At 43.0% G+C, this 23,772-nt stretch overlaps 1 protein-coding gene across 1 annotated transcript in view; it reads right to left on the bottom strand.

Moving 5' to 3' along the window:
- Positions 1–21,730, bottom strand: part of GRB2 (growth factor receptor bound protein 2) — a 48,966-nt gene extending 27,236 nt beyond the window's left edge. Inside the window, exons 1-2 of the mRNA XM_063409233.1 lie at positions 21,574–21,730; positions 16,602–16,824 (exon numbers count right to left, since the gene is read on the bottom strand). Coding sequence (XP_063265303.1) covers positions 16,602–16,679 — 78 coding nt within the window. The 5' untranslated portion in view covers positions 16,680–16,824; positions 21,574–21,730. The remainder of the gene's footprint in view (positions 1–16,601; positions 16,825–21,573) is intronic.
- Between the last annotated feature and the right edge of the window lie 2,042 nt (positions 21,731–23,772).

The following is a 23,772-nucleotide window of genomic DNA, read 5'->3' as shown; positions in this document are numbered from 1 at the left end:
CACTTTCAACTAGATCAGAAATTCAGTTATAAAGCAGCATTGACTAAAATAAAGAGAAATTAATGAAACTTAACTTCCCCTGTACAAATCAAGGCATTTACAGTGCAAAGAGCCAACAACATTTTGGTTCAGTATGACGTAAGAGTTCAGTTTTCTACACTATAAAAAACACTGTTTAAGGCATTTAAACCACTAATTTACCACTGAGGAATGCCAATGATACTTATCAAAGATTTGTCACCTGCAGATGGACAGTTTTAATCAGTGCATTTTTGATTAAGTTTATTTATTGTTTTTACTGACTTGTCTAGCAACATTATTAACTGAAGAAGAAAGGTATTTAGTCTGGCTGATCTTCAGAGTGAGAATATTTAACAGAAAAGGGAACTTTCCTCGTTTTCCTGTAACTGCAAGGCTGCTCCCACTTCCTGGCTGCCAGTGGGACACACACACACAAGAGGAAGACACTTGCAAATGGTTTCTGATCCGAATGTTGAACATCATCTGCCTTGCTGCTGTCCCGTTTGCAGGGAGCCTGCAAACCCGAGTGTGACAGATCAGAGCACACCGGGGCAGTTTGCACCACCAGCTCCACAACACTAAACTCACAAACATTTCACAGGATCCAATCTCACCAAACAGAACCAAATGAGGAGAAAAGAGATGAAGCTTTACTGTACAACATTACATGAACACCAGTGATTTCCCTGCTCATGAAACACTGACTAGGGGAGAAAAGAAAGGATAATAAAAAATCCATTTAATGCAAAAAGATTTTTAGGGGACTTGCTTTTAAAAGCTTGAGAGGGCAGATTGCTGGTTCCTTGCACCCATGTTTCAGTGGATGGGTGCAGGTCATCAGTTACATTTCAAAAGACACCCAACAAAAAAACCCAATCTGGCTGGTTTAAAAACAACGAAAAAACCCACCCAGGATTATGCTAATGTTGCACTAATAACCCAAAGTTCAAACACAGGTTGAACAGTCCATTCTTACTTGCTGTTCAAACCACCTGTGGAGGTTGTTAAGAGATGCAACTCTGGTCATTTCCACCTGGCCAGGTTCTACTAAGAGAAAAAGATTTCAAATAACAAACATACTGAAAGATCTTTGTTCACCAAAGCCATGATTAACACTGAATTCAAACTTCTGGGCCTGCAAGGAGCAAACCTTAATGTCAAAAAAAAACAGTCACCAAGGCAAACACATTAAATAAAATATATATTAAAAATACATACAGGAAAAATGGATTTCAGTGGATTCTGCATTTAAATAAACTTTTTGAAAATATATTTAATCAACTTTGCTTCACAGGTTGTTCTGACCAATTATTCTAACATTTTAAAAGGCAGTAGAACCAAACTGAACCAATTGGTTATGCTCAGTGATCTTTCCAAATCTACAGTTTCCCAAACAACTGGTTTCAGTTTCAAATCCTTTATTTCTTTTCCAGGTTTCCATAGGTCTTTGATCATGAGGCATACAACTTGTATGTCAATGTTCTTAACATTGTATCTTAAGTAATTTTATGAGGAAGACTTAGGCAATGCACTTCCCCACCATCAATCCCATCTTTTACACAAGTGCCAATATTCCAATATTCCAGCCTCTCCAGCACAAAGCTCCCTCAGTGCTTTCCCAGAGACTCGTGCCTTTAGCAAATGCAAACCTCAATGGGGCAAACACACCAAATTCTCTAAAAACAAGAGCAGGGTTGGATCACCAACATCTCATGTTGATCTACAATCCATGATAACTTTCAGAAGAAATGTATGATTGTTTTCAGGCTGCTACAGGATAATGAACTATTATATCCCAGAAATCTTTTAATGACATTTAAGTTTAGCCTATTTTTGGGTCACAACAGGCTTGAGTCTATGATTCATTCCAACATTAATCTATTTTTCTTTCTTCTCCAAACTCATCATTAAATGAAGGCTCAATTAGTGAAGAACCAATAGGATACAGAATGAAACACCCACAATTCTGTTCTCATAAGTTTGGAACAACCAATTGTGGAGTCACAGTCGCCTCAATTTAACCATAAAAAGCTCAACAATTTCTGGCCAAACAGGAAAGCTTAGCCTTTTTTTCAAAGGGAAAAGAAAAACACCCTCCAACTGGAGCCTGTAAAAACACACACTCCTCAGGAGACTGAAAAAAGATCATGCTTTGATAACTGCTGATGGAGAGAGCAGCTGGACAGAAGGCCATCTGAACCAGACACATGGAATCAGATGGCAAAGGATAAGGGCTATTCCTTTAAAGCAACAAAAGCTATCTGAACTAAATGGCCTTTGACTAAGCCCAAAAAGAAGCACCAGAAGTCATTGTGAATGGCAAAAAGTGGAAAGACATCAATAATCTCTTCTTTTGGGAATGAGGAGGAAAGATGACACAGCAAGGACCACACGTGTGCCATAGCCAAAACACTGTTCCTACTCTTGACTTCAACTGGGAAAGTACAGAGCCCAAGAACTCTAAAGCAAAATTCATTCTACCTCAGAACAAGTCCAAAATCACAGCTCTGGGGGCTTACTGAAAGTCAACTGCTGAATTATACACTGGAAGGGAAGGGAGAGGGGAAAATGAGAAGAATAAAAAAAAAAGATGGGGCAACATCTGCACATCAAATTGATGCTTAAAAAATTCCCCTTGTGTAATGAAGTTCCTCTTTCACTTCAGAACTAACAGCATTTGTTCATGTCCAGTTCTCTCCATAAAAGGAAAATAAAGCATTTAAACACCATTTACTCACACAAAGTTAGAGTAGACCTTTGTATCATTAACAGACTGAGGCTACACTAACTAGTCTCTTGTAGCTCACTGTCCCAGGGATCTGACTATGAAACAGTTGTCCAGAATTATCAGAGTCAGGATGAAAACCAATATCCCAATGTAGGAATAATTTTTTTAAATTTAAAAAGAGACACTACTTACATTATCTCAGAGGAACAAAAAATATGGAAGTGATAAACGCTGCCTTTTTTAAAATATAACATACTATTAGAAACACTAGCTAGATCTACGATAAAAGTCTAATGCTGCTCTCTTGGCTTGTGGGCAAAAAAGAAAAAAATCCAAGAGTCTCCTCATATGAATAATGCAGAAATGCAGATATGAAATGCCAAAAGCAGTAACTTGCTCCAAAATCTTAAAATCAAGACAGCTGAGGCACAGAATTCTTTATGGAAAAGATCAGAGATAACTAAAACCATCTCCTAATTAGTGTCTCAAATTAGAAGAATTGTTCCAGGTCAAGAACAAATTAGAAAAAGAACAGAACTCATTATTATGGCTGCATTGCAATAACCTGGAAGGGATATCACAATGCAGGTCACTGGCACTCGAGGGTGTATTATTTGAACACAGACTAATTTTAAGCTTCCAAGTACATTACAGCAGCACAGTAGTTCCACTGTAATTCGCAATAAAAGCTAAAGCATTAAAACTCTCCCTTACTGGGACATTCCAATCAGGAGATCGATGCCTTGGCCACAAAAAACTCCCCCCAGGGCCCTGACAAGGGGTCAGCCATTCCTACACAACAAATCAGGATTTTCACACCATGCATTAGTGTGCACGCATTCAAAAAGATTCCCAACGGTGGAGTTCTGAGAAGACCTCGATATGTGGAAGCCAACTCAGGGATGTACTCACCAACCAGGACCAGGCCTTATCTAAAGATTTTAAAATACATATGATGAGATGACAGATGCTGGTTGGTCCCAGCTGCTTTGCAGCAATATTGCCAGTCCACAGCCATAAAACCTCCCTGGGAGTACAGAGAATATCCAATTAAGTTGACTCAGGCAGCTGTTTGGAGGCTGGGCTCTTCTGGCAAAGCTATAAAAGCAAAAAGCAATCTTCACCTTAGACCTCCACTTAATCAGTGGCAGTAGAGAACAAAAATGTAACTCCATATAGAGGGCAGAGACAAATCACTCCTTGTGATAAACTGGAAATAGTCACAAGGCTTTTCTAGGGTTTATTTGAGCTGCTTCATTTAAAAATCCAGCAACTCAACTTTTGGCTACTTTTCCTCACAAATGTGCTCATTAAGAACACAAGAAGCCCACCCTTGGTGGTTCAAAAGGAAACCAGAGGGTCTGTCTGCAGCAGAGGGAGGCTGTGCCACAGGATCTCCGGACTGGCTCCAGCTTCAGGAGCCATCCAAGGAAGTAACAGAGGGGTGACGTGGCAAAGCTCATCAAGAGAGTAATGAAGTGTACTCAAACCCTAAAATTCAGCAGTTACACTGATAACTTTTAATGCTAAAAGGCCAAGTGATAAATGTCAGATTAAATACAATATGCAAAAAAACACGTGTGAGGAAAAACACAACCAAAAACCCCAAAGAACTGTAAGTCTATGAAGCTAAGGGTTTGAAACTATTGCTCTTCAGCAATTAAAACACAATCAAAGGAGTAGCAATCTGAAAATAAATTAGAAACATTACCTGTTTCTCTTATGAATGAAACAAAACAAATATTTTGACACTAAATTTGTGTCAGGCCCTCCACACTCTGAGTACATATATTTAGCTTTTTTTGAGATGGATTAAGATGAACTGAAAAGAGCTGTAAAAAAAAAAAAAAAAAACAAACAAGATAAAACAAAGTATGGAATGGGTTTTGGACTATAAGAGACCAGACTCTCCCTATTTCCTTCTCAGAAAGAAAAGCAACAATGACAAGAAAACGTGCAAATCAATTCTCCCCATGAGAAATACAGGGGAGATGTTTTCCTGTTGTCTCTTGCAAGGAGAGGGGGAGAGAAGAAGAAAAGAGAAATATCAGTAAAACTCCTAGGCAGCATGCTTCAAACGAAGCAAGTGACTTTACTGCACACAGTACACGTTTACATGATGAGGCTTTCATGCTGTAATGTACAGATGGATTCAAAATGGGTTTAGAAAGATGCACAGAAGGTGTGGCCACCAATACCCAGGCACAGCCTCCAGCGGAGTGAGTCACTCCAGCCTGGCTGAAGGAAGCCAGCACCTTACATCAGGAGGAAGATGATGTCCAGGGCTAAACATCTGACCAACACAGCGCTGCAGGGCTCCATCTAGCCCAGTCTGCAATGGCAAATATTCACAGTACAGAGGAAAAATTATGTATAAAGAGTCTATTTCTTTTAATTGTGAAAATTGTGTCATTCATTTCAGATGGGAACTGCTCCCAGAACAGTAGAACTTATTTCCATCGAAGAAAGTTTGAAGCATACTACATAATCCATGAAAAAGGTACAATAAATTGAGTATTATCTGTGAGAACCAACAGTGAGTGGGTGAAGGCTGACTAATACAGGTAGCTGGCAGCACAGTACAAGGGCCATGTGAAAGGTCAGCTCAAATCTGTGTGTGGGGGCTGAAAAACCTTGGCAAACCCAAGCACAGCCCAGGAGTGTTACTTGATCCCTGCCATTAGGACAGGAGATTTAGTGTTCACCCATTTGGATGATGGCCTCTCCCTCCCAGTTAGCAAACTGGGTGTTTGGGAGCCATGAGTGAGGGAAAACATGTGCTTTTAGAAGATTTTGATTAGGTATGGCCAGACTTCTCAGTTTTGACTGCAATTCTGACCAAGAACAGCTAAATCCAGTTAGAGTCAAGCCAAATTTAGAAGACTGCATAGCAGTATTTTCTTTGTGAGGACTTTAAACTAGGGAGCCCTAAAATACCCTTGGGGGTAGTTCAGCCACTTCCACAGAATTTCAACCTGCAGCACACCTGAGTCACCCACAGATCATTTTCAGTAGCTGACCAGCCTGTAGAGCAGCTCTTTTATCAACATATTGCCCTGATTTAATAACTTCAGCCTTTTTGCAAAGTTCAAAATAATGTTTTCTTCTCAACAAACAAGCTTTAGGGGGAATTTATTACTCATCATACAAATAGAATCAACAGTGCCTCTAGTCTTACTACGACATCATGCAGGTGTTTGTAATCCAAACAGAGACAGGTGGACTGAACACACAAACTTTTCAAAGGAAAGAAAGCTCAACAAAATTTATAGAAATGCTGGAAGCCTTTTTACTTAAGCCCTTCCTTTTTACATTACCTAAAGAGAGCAAAGGTAACAGCTTGCAAGATTTCCAGACACAACAAGCTGTAATGAGAAGGGTGGAAATCAGGAAATGTGGGTCAACTATAATCACTTTGGTTATCTTTATTTTTTGTGACCCTGCAGAGAAAGTTGTTGGTTTCAACAATTCAGTTGTTGAATTTTTCTAGGTAGGAGGGTTGGACTTAATGCTCTTAGGGGTCTTTTCCAACCTATGCAATTCAATGATTTTAGGGAGAGTCACAAGAGTCTTCAGCTGCCCATGCTGACAGAGAGCAAGTGACAACCTTAAAGGCAATTTTCAGGGCAGAAAAATGAGGAATATATTTCCTTCTTAGTGAAGTGTAAGGAAATGTCAAGACAGCTTGATGCTTGAAGAAAGTTTAAACACCCTGGCACAAACAGTCAAAACAGACAAATCCACACAGTTTTTGACAAACTATAGTTTCAGGAGAGGTAGGGCAGAGGCGTTGGTGCAAAATGTATTTTAAGAAATAGGGACAGAAGTGAAGGCAAGGAGGAAGCAGAAGCAACTTCTGCTTCCTCCATTTCAGTGGTCAGCAGGGAGCTGAACAGCCAGCCCATGTCTGAGCACTTCCAGGATTAAGGATACAGCTTGTCCAAGAAGTCTTTGAGGACATGTAGAACATTATAGAAACAAAATTTAGCTGTGAAATATATGCACAACGGTTTCCACTAATATAGCCTGGGCAAGGCAAATTTGTCAAGCTGATGTTCATGTCACCAAAATTTGCGCATTGTTCAAACGCAAGGTTGGGCAAAAGAATATTTTAAATGCCAAATTTCATCTTTAAAAGTGTTCACTGTCCTCGGCTGCCACTTTCTCATCTTCTTCCTTGCATTCAGTTCTTCCCTTCTTCTGCATCTGTAGGATGCACTTTGAACCCTTGGTTTCCTTCCCCCCTCCCAAGAATTTCCTTGATTAGTTGTGTCCCCAGAAGTAGTAAAGATTAGAGCACAAGACCTGAACTGCTCAGGAGCTCAGGGAGATACCTCTTGAGCAAAAGTGGAACATTTTCCAGAGGTACTCACAGAAGGTACACAAAAGGTACTTCTGCAGCTTAAAATCCTACTTATTCTAAAACAAATCCACTTAGAGCAGGAATCTAAGCATAGCTCTTTCTAAGCAGACCATAATCTATTGTTAACAGCAGTAAGTAAAAACCACATCAAATGGTTAAAGTATTTTCATATTTATGCTAAAGAAGTGTAGGTAACAAAAGAATACTCAAAATCTGACCGTACATCAGGACTTATAATGGCAAAACCTACTCAAGCTCAGCAAGAGTTGCAAGAATTTAAAATTTTGTGCAAATTTCTCACAAACTAGAGGGCTGACTAGCTCATACTACAAGTCTTCAACACTGGCAGAGCTGCTATGATTAGTGGAACCTGCTGGCTCATACATAACTCATGAAAAATTCCCCCCTTTCCTCCCAAGGGAAACAATTTTGCATAACAGCAGCACTTCCCCCCCACCCCTCCTGTAAACCTGTAGAGTTTTAGTACAAGTTAGAGCAAGAAGTAGGTTGGCTCCATGGAGAAAGCATGAATTCCAGAGACAAATTATTTAAATAAGAGGTTTTAGAGACTAACAGTATAATTACAGTTCAGCTGAAACAAAAAAAAAAGAAAAAAGAAAAGCTTTCTGCTCTCTCTGCATGAGGTCCAGCTGCAGTGGAGCCAACAGGCGGCTCCCAAGGCGGCGTGCAGACTGACACGAACTCATGCAAACCAGTAAATCCAGCAGGTACAAACAGAATAATACTGCTCTGTGGAGTATGCTCTTATATTTTATTTATAAAGGGCACTAACATTTGAGCATCACCATTCTAAATTAATTACTCTACAGAGGCTGACAAGCTGCTTCCTAGACAGAAATAGCTGTTCCCAGGTTTTCCTTATTCCAGTCACTGCTCTGACCTGCCACCACAGGGTCAAAACCCAACTGATTTCGTGAGTCCCCAGTACCAGGACTATTTGCTTTTCACAACCTCAAACAGTTGGAGACAAAAGAATCCAAGATCAGGTACAGAAATTCAAGTGAGCAGTCATTCCTGAAGGGGATAAAAAGCCTTTTAAGCTCTTAAGAGACATTTAAAACATTTCTTAAATGGGCTTTTAGTCAGTATCGAAAGAAAAACACCATTCTTTTCTTAAAGAGAGATATACAGGCTGAGGAAAATTATGAACACAACCATTTAAAATGCAAATTTCAGAGGCATCTAGTAACTAATCAGGAAGTATTGTAGAGTAGCATCTGGGATTCAGGAATATAATAAATACCCTAAAAATAATTTTCATGAGCAGTTTTGGAGACTGTCAGTTCACTTTTTGCTCCATTAGAGCTCAGCTGTAGCACCCCGTGTGTTTAGCACATGTCATCATGAAAAAACACATTCTTAAGTTTATTAAACCAATTCTCACTTGAGTTGTCAGATGGTGGCACCAATCATGCATACAAGCCATGGGAACAAGTTCAGGCTCCACCACAGACATTCTGCTTCACAACGTTTTCTGTTCCATCTGAACACCTACTCTTAGGAGGTGTTACAAGATGTCTTCAAAGCTGAAGGCATGTGCCACTCACACAGTGCTTTAAATACTCAGCAACAGGGCAGGAGCCTCAAAGTGACAAACAAGGCCTCAAAGTGACAAACAAGGACAAGCCTGAGGTTTGACAGATTGAAACAGACAATGCTGCTGCTCTGTCTAAAAAGATGTGATTGAGAGAAAGAAACAACTTTATCCAGCATTTCTACTCAATGTAGGAAATGAAAACATACCCAACCCACCCAACCACTAAAGTCATAGAAAGTATTCTCCTATCGTATTTTCCCTCCCAAGGGCCAAAGCACCCAAACCCCACATTTATTTCCAAGTGTATATTAATTATTCCAGTCACCATTGCTTGCCCAGCCTGGGAGGTAACAACTGCCACTGCAGGAGCAGCAAAGGAAATGAAAGAGCAAGAACAGCTGGGGGATAAAGCTGCAGATAAGAACTCGTGTATCAAACTGCTGCCCTATCAGTCTCCTGATCTGCCTTGAAATGCAGAACACACACAAGTCATCCACTCATTTGCATTTTAAATCTAACACAGTTTTCAGAGAAAACTGGAAATTATAGAGATCAAAGGCAGCTTTCCTAGCAAAATGCTAAATGAAGCAAGTAAAACGTAAACCCCTTGGACCTAGTGCCTCTTTTCCCCAGTGCCCCAGTGAAACAGATAAGTACACAAATGCTGCTTAGGCTGTCAGACTGGGCACCAGAGAAACAACAAATGCACTTCCTTGGTCACTTCTCTATGTAAATATTCTATTCCCACGTCACAGCTTCATCTCCCTGGCTAGGACCCATGCCACTAGCACCGAAAAAAGTAAGGGCAGTGGGAAGGGAAATAGGTTTATCCTCTGCTACACGGTGTTAATGAAGAGTAGCTGCTCAGACATTAACTAACACAGCAAAGTATTCATCCAGACTCCTGTGTGTGCTTTATAGTTCACACTGAATCCCACGCTGGGGTTATCACTGCTCCAGCCAGCTCGAGGTCAGCTCGGCTGTAGCTAAAGAAGATCCAGTCCCTTCTCCTGACCACACCGAGCAGACAAACCCTGACAGCCACCTCAGGGCTCCCTGCTGCAACAACCCTCTGCTGTCACACCTGGAAAGGACATTCTGCAACTCAACCACACACCACGAGAAAGGTAACGCCACAGAGAGACACAGCAAAAACTCAGAACTCATCTCCACGAGGTCCTGTCTGCTGTCGAACCCTTTGCTGCTGTGAATGGCTTTAAATGTGCCATTTAAATGACATTTTTTAATGTTCTGGGGAGCTGAGGGATGTGTGTCGGTGTGTTGGTTGGATTTTTAAGTTGTTGTTATGGTTCTAAAACTACCTTTGCATCTTCAAACCTTTTAAAACGCATATAAATAGAATTATTAAATATTTAGCAAAGGTTGTAATTCAGGGATAAAGAGCAAGTATGGAAATCTGCCATCTTCAGTATAATCGGTTATAATACAACACCTCAGTCTCACAGCAATTGTGAAAACATCCAAACATTATGTTTAGCAGTTCTTCTAGATTAGATTTCTACTGTAAAATTAATCAAGTTTTGTAAAGAAAGTCCCTTTTTGCTCAATTTGAGATTATAAGATTTATTTACTCCTGTGTTGTTAGGGCACTAATGCCTAATTTTCTTACATTTTCATAAAATAGGATTAGTTTAGCCCAGCACTTTTTTTTTCTGAAGTTCAGGCTTTACTATTTGATTTATGGTATGTAGCCCCAGGCAATTTTAAAGCACAAGGGATTTTATCAAGGGGTCATATAGTTCACTCCTTGTTAGGCTGAGCTCTACACTGAAAAACTGGATTTCTTATCTTCCCTTGCTTAGTTGGATCCTTATTAATTGTAGAGAGAAATCAGAAAAGTCTGAATATCTGTACAAACAGGATCCCTCCACTAGCAATTAGCAGGGCTCTGCACATGAGCTAGAAATCTATGAATACACTCCCAATCCTTAATACATACCACTAAAACTCATAAACCTTCTTTTCTTCCCTCAAGCTGTGATCAAGCTTTTACCATTTAATTTAAAACAATAAATTAAATCAAAGTTATTTCATTAACACCCAGCATGTCCAAGAATAACAGATGTTACTGATCTGAAATTCTCAGACAATCCCTCATCACAATAGTTAACAGAAATACCACCTGACCAAAGATGGGAGGCAGCATTTTTGTGCTGCCAGTAAATAAAAACAAAAGTACATCACGTTAGTTGCAGTTTGACAAGCAGGTTGAACAAAGCAGATAAATAATTCATCAAGCCAAAATGTGATTTGCTGCTATGCCTGTGCTAATGTCACGCCTGGCACATCACAAGCTGGACCTTGCAGAGAGGCTTTAACAGCTCCTCCACCAAACTGGCAAAGGCAGCTGAGTTTCAAATTAGCACCATTTCCCCGGTTCTCACAGAATGCAACACACGCTGGGCAGTGTCACCAAAGCAGCTGAGCTGACCACTAACTACAGCCAGTGTTTGTTCAACATTCACAACTCCTGCAGCCTTCAGGGAGCTCACCTCTCTCTGCTTTCAGGGACAAGTTCAAATAATCATCACAAAACCCTTCTCAATAAAAAGCTGCCATATTTAAGGTGGAATGTGTTTACTCTTTGCTTGCAAAGGCCACTTTACACTTCAGACTGGAATACTCCATATGTATGTCCCTGCACAGAAATACCTTCTGTATTTCTGCAAGAAATGTTGCTTAGACCAAGATCAAAGCAACACCAACCTGGTCTAAGCAGGTCCAAGCTCTCCTTCAAACACAGAACACACACTTTGTTAAGATTAACACTTTGTTAAGATTAGGTATTTCCTTCCCACACACTTCACCTTCTGATGCCTACAGAAGTTGTCTAATGGAACATAACCCACCTTCAGATTACTTTCATATGTAAAGAGTAACAATATTTGAGAAGTTTGCACTCAAACCAGACCTTGAACACTGGCAGATCAGAAGAATGCAGCCCCTTATAGCAGCATCTCTTTGTGATACAGATCTCCAACTGCCAGGCTGCCAAATCAGCTGCATTTCAGATAACTGTACTTTGTTTTATGTCTCTGTAATGTTCCGACAGCTTTGCCATCTTAGACTGCAACATTGATCACATATTGATGGCAATTATCATCTTAATTCAAGGCCGCCAGCCAGGGAACATGACCGAAGCACACCTCTACAAATCAACCATCACACACAGCAGGGCTGCCACTCACAGCTAAACCACAGAATAATGGAGCTTGGAAGGGCCTCTGGAAGTCACCCAATCCACCCTCCTGCTCAAAGCAAGTCTAATTAGGTTAGAGTACTCAGGGACCTGTCTGGGTATCTCCAAGGATGGGAATTCCACAACTTTTCTGGGCAACCTGTTCTAATATTTGACCTATTTCACTACAAAGCACATAGTGCTTGCTGTTTGGCTGAATCATTAATTCAGAAAATTGTTTCTCACACATTGACATCATCAAGACCACACCGAGTCCATCCCACTACAATAAATGGGAAATGATGGAGGAGTGTGTAAAGAAGGGAAAGTAAAGATGAATGTGGAGACAGTTTCACTCAAACCAGGAAAAATACTGGCACGTCTCTTGGGGAAGCCATGAATTTCTGTTCTCTAGGACAGACACCACAACGTAACAGCCAGTGCAGGGAGGGCAATGAGCAGAAGGGAGACAGTGCTCCCCTCATTTATCATCTTCCTGCCTCTATTTGAAACTGTTCCACTCTCTCCTGACACAGAAAAATGGCTTTCATGCAGGAACTGAAAATGCCACCTCAGCATCAACTGTTAGCAAACACTCAATCCTCTTAAGGGCTGGCAAAGAAAATAAGTGTGGTCACACACACCTGTGGACATAACCTGTGGCGACTGTCAAGGGTATGATCAGAATGAGAAAAATAATCTTGACTTTGCTGAACAACATTGTGAAGTGATCAAAATCCTACCAAGGAAATCCTTCTTTCAGCACATAAGAAGCTGGTTTGTGTACCACACAAAAGCAAAAACCTCAAAATTCAAGATGGTGGCCTTCTACTTAAAACACCTGAACAATTTGATTAATAAAAACAATCTCCAAGCACCCCTGAATTGATTGTGCTGACATCTACTGGGAACAGGAACTTTTTCACTTCTTCAGAAGAACACTTTCCAACTGTGCCCCAACCCTATGACAGAAGGAGAAAGAGGAAATAGAGCAGCAGTTTATAGTTTAAAAACAAAGCAATTCTAACATCAAAGATACTAATTAATATGCTTAGTGCTCCTGCATTAACCACACAGAAACAGTTCTCAGAGCACCATGGTATTAACTTTACACTTCTGATCAGATTTAGGAGGAGTAGAGAAAAGAAATTACAATGAGATGACAAAGAATAGCGATTTTTCTTCTCTCTTCTCCCCCTGGTTCCTGCCAAACCATCAGCAAGTATTAGTACACTTTAGATCTGGGTATTTGCCATTTAGCATGAAGGCCAATAGTTCTGGGGGACATAAAACCTGAGCAACAAATACAGACACTGAATTTAACTCCTCCCAACTTCAATATATACAGGAAAAAAAAAAAAAAGGTGAAGACTATAAAGGCATCAGGACAACTGTCAACTGTTCAAAGTGCAAAAACCCTAATTCAAGATTTCAAGGAGGAATCCCTCAGCTTCCTTAACTTTACTTTTTTAAGTAGCAGGACAGGCCACCTTCGCCCCTCCCAGTAGGACCCCAGTCACCAACAAGTTCCTGTGAAGCAACAGGAAAAGCAGGAAGCTAGAGAGCTGCAGCACTGTCAGAAGACACAGAAGGAAGCAGCAATCTTGCCTTTCTTCAGAAAAGGCTCAGCAAGCAGCAGTTAGAGTGTGTGAAGTTTAGAGAAAGGCGTCAGTGAACACCTCCTGAGAGGCAGCACCACACACTGCAGAACCACTGCACAGAAGGGTAGGGGACCTGCTGTACTGCTAGGGTTATAGAAGCCATATAAGCAGCTTTTACCACACAGTGCCCACAAAAAAAAAAGAAAAAGGCCAAGCACTTTTCCTCTTCACTCAGCTGTTTTACAATTGCAAGCCAAAGGTCAACTATCTTCACTCACTTTTGGAAACCAGCCACAAGATTACTAACAACCAGCTTAATGGCTCCAGTTCAAGTGCTGTTCAATCAGGTCCTGAATCTGTGGGTAGGCAGCAGTAATGGCACATGACATCATAGGCAAGTTATCTGCTGAGGTCAGAGCAGCCACACTGGGCATCTCTGCCTGCTCTCCCCACAGGGAGAAACGTGGACTTCCAAGGACTGCAAATAAAACTGCTGGAGATTTTGTTCTTGCCTTGTGTGCCACTTTTTGCTATAAATCAATCCTCTGCTACCCTTAAATGGCTGTCAGGCTGGTGTGGTTCTCTGGAGTGCATCACCAAGGTGTCTCAGCGCTAAAAGGCCTCACTACATGTGAAGTGACACACGGCCCTCAGCAAGGGACACTGAAGAGCACAGGGTGCAGGTGCACTCAAATGTCACAAGTTTGTTCCTCTTCCCAGCTCCTTTGAGGACAGGAGGACTGACCTGGGTAATGAGACACATCACACAGGGCACATGACTTGGAGACTGTAAAATTTCTCAGTCATGAGCAGAGCCCTAACAAACAGATCTAGCATTTTGGGTGGAAATTACTTTCCACAAACTCAAACACATCTGAAATGAAACAGATTTTTCAAAGCATCAAAACGCCAGAGAAGTTTGTCAGTTTGGGTAAACTGGAACAGTTCTAACTTGTTAGGATTTATTTGTCTGAAATTCGCCAGTTTTACACAGTGAATCACACTGCACAGAACTCAGTTTAACTATGTGCTGAAGGGTTCCTGAAACTCGTGATGCTTGCATTAACTTTAGTGATAATCTTGAGCAATTTACCATTCCTATGTCTCAGTTTATACATCAATGAGGTAAACATGTAAAATTTGTGAGCATTTCCATATGAATATGAGCTGAAAAGAAAGGCAATACAGATTGAAGAATTGTTCATAAATGCTTTGTTCAGCCTAGATTTTGGGTAAAGTAGGAAAATTCTTCTTTGTGTTCTACGAAAAGTATAATTATTAATGCAGTGTAACAGCATACACATGTTTCTATTTGTGTGACAAAATTTGTATCTGTGGGATGATATCAAGTAGACAGGACTCAAGAACATCTTCCTATCAGCCACTGTGCACAGATGCAAGACTTTAACACAGACTAAACTTTAAAAACACTAAAAAAAGGACTTTTCCTTTACTTCTTGGAGAAGAACACATTTTTAAACAAATGAAAATTTTATTATATTTTTTCATGTACTTAACCAAACTTCTACCCCAAACTAAATGAAAATAGCTGAGAATATACTTTATAATAAACTATATTTCATTACACTTCATTTTTCCTTCAGCATTTTCTACAAGCTGATTTCAGCTATGCTCTACTTCAAAGACACTATAAAAGTTGAGGGCAGCTAGTTGTAACCCAAAATAGAAGAATACAGCTCACGTTAAAAAAAAAAAAAAAGCAAGGTTATCAAAAAAGGTTTCCAAAATTCTGACAGTCTCAAACATTTAAAAATAGCCCTAGGAAATATCCTGGTAATTTACACACAGAGTGTCACTGAGGTGTACAGGTCTAACAGGAGCTTTTAGGCCAATTATGGGGCAGGGATGTGTAGGACATACACAGATGCAATCATTTTATAACTTAAAATCTCAAAGCACTATATGCTTTAGCAACCTTTATCTGTTTATTGCCTCACACTTTTAACAAAGCCACAGTTGCAATATCAGCTATAAAAGACACATATTAGGTTTACACATAAAGATTATTTTTTCCAGCTTATTTTAAAATAGTAGTTAAAATCAAGCCCTTCCCTGGCAAAAATGAACAGATGAGTAGATGAGTAATCCCACTGAGGTCTGCAGGACTTGATTTGTCAGCACACACACAGTAACAGCCTTACATCTGCAGGAAAAGCACCTCTCCAAACTGCTTCTACTCCAAGCATTTCAGAAAAAAAGCAGCTTAAAAACACCTTAACATCAAATATATCACACTAGGAAGGTAAAGCCCACCTTTATGGAGAAATAGTGACTATGAATGAATTCTACTAAAGCATTTTACAATATGGCTCTTATTACTTGGAAGCAACAAAGCTCTGAGCTCTGCTTCACTGAGGCCAAATCACTAAGGATTTTTGTATTTTACTCCCCCACAAAATAAAATTTTGGGCTTGTTCTGTGTGTCCAGTTTTATTACAGTTGTAGAAACTCAACTGTTTTTTCAAATTCCTGCAATACAGCCAAGATGAAGCCCAAAAAGCCTTTGATATATTGAAAGAACTATAGACCAAAATTCCTCCAATGCAATTCAACATTCACTGACATCTGCACAGATTCATTATCTATTCAGCCACAAGTTTATCACTCCAGTTCATCAGGGCTGAAGATAAAACTCAGCTTCAATATTTGACAGACTGATGCTAAAAGATTATCTACTGAGAAATAATCCAATCACTGTTCTTTGATACTAGAACCCTTGGCAGGAGGCAAAGAAAAGGCATACCAAATTGATCTTGATTACTTTATGGGGCTTCCTCTCACAATCTCTACACTGAAATCCCCTTTATCTTGTACTTCTGCTTATTTGCTGCCGTGTTTATGACTAAGTTTTCAAATATTCCAATCTCAGAAGAGAGAATTCAGAGACTTTGGGATACATGCTTAATACTGAAACAAAACAGCCTCTCCTGCTCTCAGAGAGGTGTGACTGGGATTTAGAAGATCTTGAGGCTCCGTATTAAAAGGAGATTCTTCTGGCATTCTCTGAGGACCCAAAAGAGGGTCAGGTCAGACAGACAGGAAGAGACTCGGAGAGAAACGGAACAGCCCAGGGGTAAAGAGGGAACTCCGGACTCGAGCCCTGCACTTACCTTAAGGATATCCCCCCGTTTGAAGCTCAGCTCGTCATCCGCGGTGGCTTTGAAGTCGTACTTGGCGATGGCTTCCATGCTGGGGCTGCCGCGCCCGGCGGTGCGGGCGGTGGGCAGGAAGCGCTCCCCGAAGCCTCCGCTCCTCCCGCGGCGGCGGCTCCCGGCTCCGTGCGAGTCGCCGGCCCCGTCTCTCACATACAGGGAGGCCGGGGGACGATCCGCCCTAGGGGAGGGGGAGGAGGAGGAAGAGACGGGCCATTAGGGGAAGTGGAACGGATCGATGGCCGGGGCCGCGCCCAGCGCCGCTCCCTCCGCCCGGCGCAGCGCGGCCGCCGCTTCCTCCCGCCGCCGCTCGCCCGGGCCCGGCTCGCCCGAGTGACGCGTCCCGCGGCCAATGACCGCCCCGGCGCTCCGGGGGCGGGAGCGGCACCGCCACCGGCCCGCCGGGAGCCACCGCCGCTCCTGGCCCGGGGCTCGCAGCGTCCCGCTGCCCGCGGCGGAGCCCTGCCGGGCGGGCCCTCCCCGCTCCCGCCTCTCCCGGGAACCTCTCCCGCTCCTCGCTCCGGTAATTACAGCGATGTAACGGGGACAGGACGGGGCCGGCCGGCCCCCCGAGGGCCCGGGAGGAGAGCCCCGGGCTCGGCACCGCGGGACCGGCACAGCCCGCGGCAGGAGAGGGGATGCGCTCCGCTCCCCACCGGCTGCCCCGGGAAAGACCCGTGTGGAGATGCCCACAGCCATGGTTTGGATCCTGCCATTCATACAGCTCGTCTCGATTTAAATACAAGCTAGGCAAAGCAGAGGCTGCGACTGGGTTTTTGGAATGGAAATGCTTATCAGAAAGTGTCCTCAAATAATATGACACGGAAACAAAAGTTTGGGCTGACTCTAAGTAAAAGCAACCATCCTAAATTACAGTGCTTTGAGCAGCAGAACATGTTAAAACATCTTTGAAATTCAGTGTGACAATCAGCAAGTTTGTATCTCTTACAGGCTCACAGAGCACATTAAATCAAACCTAGCAAATCATACATACACACTGAAACCACTGAAATTACTTAAATCCTGCTCTCAGGTTTGAATAGGAGTGATTTACTATAACTCCAACTACACTTGATAGCAGAGAAGGTAAATAATCAGAAAAAACCACCAAAACACAAGTAAGACAATCTATAAGTTAAAACCCACCTTGAAGAGCTAACAGAGAGCTAGCACTTGTCAATGACAACTCAAGACAGAAGAGATCTGAAAAACACTGGTGAACCCACGCATCTGCTAATTCAGGCTCTGTGGTTGTGGCCCAGAAAGAGCCCTGCTGCATGCAAAGGCAGCAGATGGCAACACTGATTTCTCATTTCAGAGAAAAACCTGCCTTACAGAAATGTAGTTCAGCAATTCACATGCTTATATTCCATCAGCCCCATGTTTGCCCGACCCTGTAGGGAATAATCAAGCTCGAGGCAACACCAGAACTGAGATTCTACCAGAGGAATCTGGCAGAATGAGAGGAGGTATTTACAGGATTCACCTTGATCAGAAAAAGACCAGATTAGCAGGGTCCCTACATGGAGCAAGCTTTGGGATTTCTCTGGTCCTACACAGCACTGCTGAAATGTCAGCATGGCTGAAAACAATCGCCTGTCACAAAGATCCCAGTAGAACAATCTCCTTGAGCTACCAAGACTGATGGAAATCAATGGACTGGATCCAGGCTTCAACCAACACACGATGAAATCCATGAAGTGGATCATCACAACTACATTTTGGTAATTATGAAAAACTTCATTTTAATCTCAGGGCTGATAAAAAACCTTCTTTCTGATGTGACTCTTCCACGTCACACCAGCACTCATCAAACAGCAACAACTACTTCCCTTCACCAAAGTATTTTCTCTTTGCTGCTTCTACTGTGTTGTGTTCACTATCTCCACACGTTTCCAACCTGGCCTCTTGGGGTTTGTCAACTGATGGTACTGATAATTTTCTGCTATTATAAGCACCATTAAAGGGCAACATGAATGACAGTCTATGAAGCAATGGAAAATGCAAACTGCTCAGTGCTTGCTGGCTACCTGTCCTGTATCTTTCATGGTAAACATCATCTATTTCTGGTGCTTCTGAAACATTACTGGCAACCTTGGGGTGTTTCTAACACCACCACGCCACGTGTGAAGACAAACACCTTCAGCCAAGGGAGCATAGCTTGAAAAACCCAACTTCCAAACCTAAGAACGAAACATGAAGTTGCACAACTTAAAGTATACACTAAAGGCTTGAGATATATTTAAATAAAGAAACTACCTCAACTTATAAATATTCCTTTTCTGGGGTCACACAAGTATTGCTACCCAGTACTCCATTACCAGCTAAGAACCACTTTTTTAACTGAAGTTGTTAATACCTTCTTAGAGAAACTGATGCAGCATTTCCAAGAACTATACTGGCATTTCCCTGAGCTTAGTAACAGCACAATGTCGGGAAATTTTCCAGCACAATTCAAGATGAAAGAGATTCATCATGCAATAGTCTTTAAACATTCATTAGTATTACTACCACCATCAGATATACTGTCATCACACAAAGGAGTGATGATTCCAGGTAACAATGTTAACAAAACTTTAACCTTCCTGACTTTAGACAAAAGTGCAGTTGAAGTTCAGGCACTAAAGTTACATCCAAAACAGGGACAAGCTTTAAAAATATTAAACCATGATACTCACACAGCAAATGTCAGTAAAGGTAAAGGCAAGGCATAATTCCTTTAAAGCCCCTTAAGGAAGCATTTGCTGCTCACAATCTTATTAAATAAGTTCTTACACACATTTAGCCATGCTGTTATTAAAATATGAACAAACCAAGTGCATGAGGGGGAAATAGAAGCACAGCTGTATCTGCTTCAGCCAGAGAGCAGGGAACAGGACACGGTACTGCAGTGAGCCCAGTGCACAGACTGCAAATGGGGTAAGACTGGTATGAATAAATAAGTCAATATATTAATACAATGATTACGTATTACAAAGATTATCAGATGATCTTGCTAGAGAAATGACTATGCTCAAAATATCAGTGTTTCTCACCTTACTGTGACCTGGGGTAAGACTTCCTTTGCTCTTAAAAATGCTGGGAGGGGTGAGGGGAAGAAAAGGCAGCAGATGCAGCCAACAGTAAATGCTCATTAGCAGTGGTGCTGCAGCTCAGAATGGAATAACAGTGATTATAAATACAAACCTCCCTGTTGGGGCCAAGAGGAAACAATTCTCATGCTCACTTCAACAGATATTTCACAAAGCACACTGGCAAAGGTGAGCTTTTTACATTACTCTTAGAGACAGCATGGTTTTTAAACAAAAGAGAGCTTCCTCATTGTTCTCTTTTCACTGTTTTACTGCCCTTCTGGAGAGTGATACAGGCAGGAATAGAACAACAGACAGTTTAGAAAAGCCAAAGAGAGACAAGATAGATTCACTGGGAGATTTTGGAAAGAATCAGATCCTAAACTTCCTCAGCTGTTTTAGGACAAAACATTACTGAGGGTGGTAGAAGGAAAAATGTGTGCATACATCATCTGGAAGACATGCAGAAATGCAAGTGTCAGGCTCTAGACAAAAGAATAGAAAGTAAAAACTATAAGGGCAGAACACTAATTCAAATTACCCAAATAAGGAAGTATAACATAATAAAGGAACAAAGTAAAATATAAATTATATTATCAACATGTCAACTCCAGAACATTCAGGATCACAAATGATCCCCCTGATCTACCAGTGTAAAGTGATTCAACTTCCTTCAGCACCAGACAACTCAAGATATCACTTACAAAACTAAGCTACAGCACAAAGCACAGATAATACTTATCAGATCAAAACATTTTATCAGGCAACAGAAAACGTCACCTCTGCCAGAATTTATTTACTGGCAGGTCTTTTTTTTTTTTTTTAAACTGTCTAAAACTGCTTTAAATGTTACAAGCCTAGTTGGTATTATGAAAAAATCCGAATACTGCATGACAATCAACCTAATAAGAGATGGTAACTGAAAGGTCTTTTTGTGGCACAAATTCTCAATATCCAAAGTTTGCACAGAAATGGATTACAAACAACACCATGTCTGAAGATCGATTAACCATCTGTGGTCCTTCAGATTTTGTCCCTTGACCCCAGGCATTCAATAATTTTTGAAACAAAGAATTAACTTCCCTAAGCACTGTATCTGTGAATTGCTCTTGCAGTTACTAACTGTGCTACAGTTTTCACTGTAGGTTATAAAAGAGGTGTCTGAGTCAGATGTTGTGGGAGTTAACAAGGCTGCATCCTTGTCTTCTACAGATTATTTGAAACTATATTGGCAAGTCAAACCTTATCCCACAAAACCAGCACTGGTTCTCAAGCAGGAAGTTCAGAAGAGAAGGAAGAGGCCAAGAGAAAAACGTCCTTCCCCACCACAGAAACTCGCGTTTGAAGCGTGACCCCAAAGGTGTTTGGAGCCAGTGCGGCAGGGATGTTATCCTGCCTACAGGGTACTCGCAGCCTTTTAACCTCCGGAAGCGGCCTGAAGTTATGGAACTCTTTTTGGGGAATACAAAAGATAAGCCCCACGAACCACGACCAGCCAGCACTCCCCAGCCGTAGGGCAGGGAGGAAAGCACCCCCCGCCCGGTGTTCCCGGTACGTGAGCCGGGAATCTCGCCGAGCAGATGACGCCTCTAGAGCCCAGAGCTTATTCCAACCAGCCCCCCCGCCCACCGGCAGAGCCCGCATGCCCTCCACCCCGCCGCCCAGCGCCGGCGAGACACGGGGCCGGCGCCGAGGCGAGTCCTGCGGAGCGCAGTGGGAAGAGCGGAATACCGCGGGGCCCAGGCCGCGGCACCGGGGGCTCAACGCGTGCCCTCCCCGCTCCCCGCCCCCCGCCCCGGCACGACCCGCGGTGGGGGCGGCTGAGGGGAGCCGGCGGCCCTCCACACGCACGGACTCACCGCGCAGCGCTGGGCGCTCCCGCCGCCTGCCCGGCCCCGCGCGGCCCGGCCCGGCCGCCGCTCCAGCGCCGCCTCAGCCGCCGCTCCGGCCCGGCCCCCCGCCCGCCGCGCCGCAGCTCCCGCAGCAACTCTCGCGAGAGCCACCCTGTCAGAGCGCTCCGCGGGAGCGGCGCCTGCCCGCTGCCCACCCCGTCGGGAGAGCGGGCACGGTCCGCGCATGCGCAGTGCCGGCCCGACCTGCCCCGGTGCGGTGCCGGGTGTCCGCCCCGGGAGCCGCGGGGTTCGCGTGGCAGCGAGCGCGGAGCGGGAGGGCGGCGGCAGCACCCGGGCAGCGGCAGCACCCGGGCAGCGCAGCAGCCACAGCACGGGCCTGCGATGTACCTGAAAGGAGGGTGTAGCCAGGCGGGGGTCAGGCTCTTCCAGGCAACTAGCCATAGGACAAGAGGGCATAGTGAAAGCTGTGCCAGGGAGGTTCCTGTTGTACATGAGGAAAAATTATTCCAGTGAAATGGTTATTAATCACTGCAGCGGGCTGCCCAGGAGGTGGCGGGGGCACTGTCCCTGCAGATGTTTAAGGACAGACTGAATGTGGCACTCGGTGGCATGGTCAGGTTGACATCCTGGTGTTGGATCACAGGTTGGCCTCGCTGGTCTCTGAGGTCTTTTCCAACCAAACTGATTTTGTGATTCTGCTGTCGAGGCTCTATTAACACCCTGGGAGGAGGCCCTGAGTGCCGGTTTCTGGAGGAGAAACCACGCCGGCTTTGTGCAAAATACTTGCCTAATTTGGCAGTGTCTCCACTTGCCTGTAAGACAGGGCCATCTAGCACACCATGGAGCCAGCAGGAAGGGATTGATGTAGAGGTTCTCTGACTACCAGAGACACACCGATACACTGTCAGCTTGTCCAGGCAGTGTTTGAGCAGACACCGAGGGGTGCAAAGCTGCTCACCGAGCTCAGAGCAAAGAACGCACCTGGTGAGCAAATATTTGACAACTGCTGTCTCTCCTGAGCAGTGATTAAGGCACCCGAGTTTAGGAACAAACAGTTTAATCACACCTGGCAATTACAGCATCCACAGAGGCCAAAATTCAGATTGCATGGGCAACTAATGTCAGGGTTTGCATGGATGACCCTCCTGACATTCTTTTAGCTTGAAAATACTCTTAATTATACTGTAAAGCAGTTGCTCAGGTAAACATCAGGCCTCAGTCCTTTGATAGAGGCATAAATAAAAAAGCTTTCCTCTGGCTTTAGAGGGGAAAGGTGGTTTCTGAACAAGAGGCTTCCTAGGACTGTACTCGCACCCCATGAAGGGAGGAGTTACTACAAGGTTACTTTTATCCCTCCCTCCTCCCCCACCTTCAGAAAGACACCAGGACTGGAAGTGGGCAGTCAGAGCACAGCACAACCACAGTGTCCAGACATCACCTGCAGAGCTCACAGCTGGGCTCATGTAAATTCAGGATTATTGTGGACCAAAGTCTGCAATTTAGGCACAGGTAACTGCTACTTTGTTTTATGACAGAGATGCACATTTTCAGCCTCAGATTAAACCCTTTTTTAAAAAATAAACCATGACTGGTTGCTCTCCCCAGCTGGACTCTGCCAGGGGGTTATGGTTACATCCATACAAGACCAGAGCACCATCAGAATATTTACCACAGCCTCAGACAATCTGGGTTACAAATCGTGTTCTGCAAACATTGCCTGCTAACATTCTTATTATAAATGCTTAAGCAGTTGATAAAGATTGGATGAAATTTGTGCTTTAAACCCTCAGCAAGTTCATTTTCTCATGCTAACAACATTGTCCTTAAGGGGTTTTAACTTATTCCCAGATTTGGGTATTGGGAGAAGATGTGAGTTCTTCCCATACTTCATTCAAAACATTGGAAAGGGTGGAGAAAAGGAGCTTTAGGAATTGAGATGTTACAACTGTTTCAGACATTCTTTCTGAGGATGCAGAAATGATTCATTTAGAAGTGACACCGAGACTGATGATATCAGAGTTAGATTCCAAGATCCCTCAAGTTCCCAGTAGTTGTTCCTAGAACAGTCCTACAGAATCTCTGTTTTCATGTATGCCCTCAGGATGGGGATTCAGAAGTTCATAGTAAGTTTCTGTAAGTTAAAGAACATCCAAAGAAGTTGTAGGAGCTACTTTTAGCTGGACTTGAAAAGACAGCTATGGCCAA

Source organism: Prinia subflava, chromosome 12, assembly GCF_021018805.1.
Source record: "Prinia subflava isolate CZ2003 ecotype Zambia chromosome 12, Cam_Psub_1.2, whole genome shotgun sequence".
Classification (NCBI taxonomy): domain Eukaryota; kingdom Metazoa; phylum Chordata; class Aves; order Passeriformes; family Cisticolidae; genus Prinia; species Prinia subflava.
This window is presented reverse-complemented; position numbering and strand designations above follow the sequence as displayed.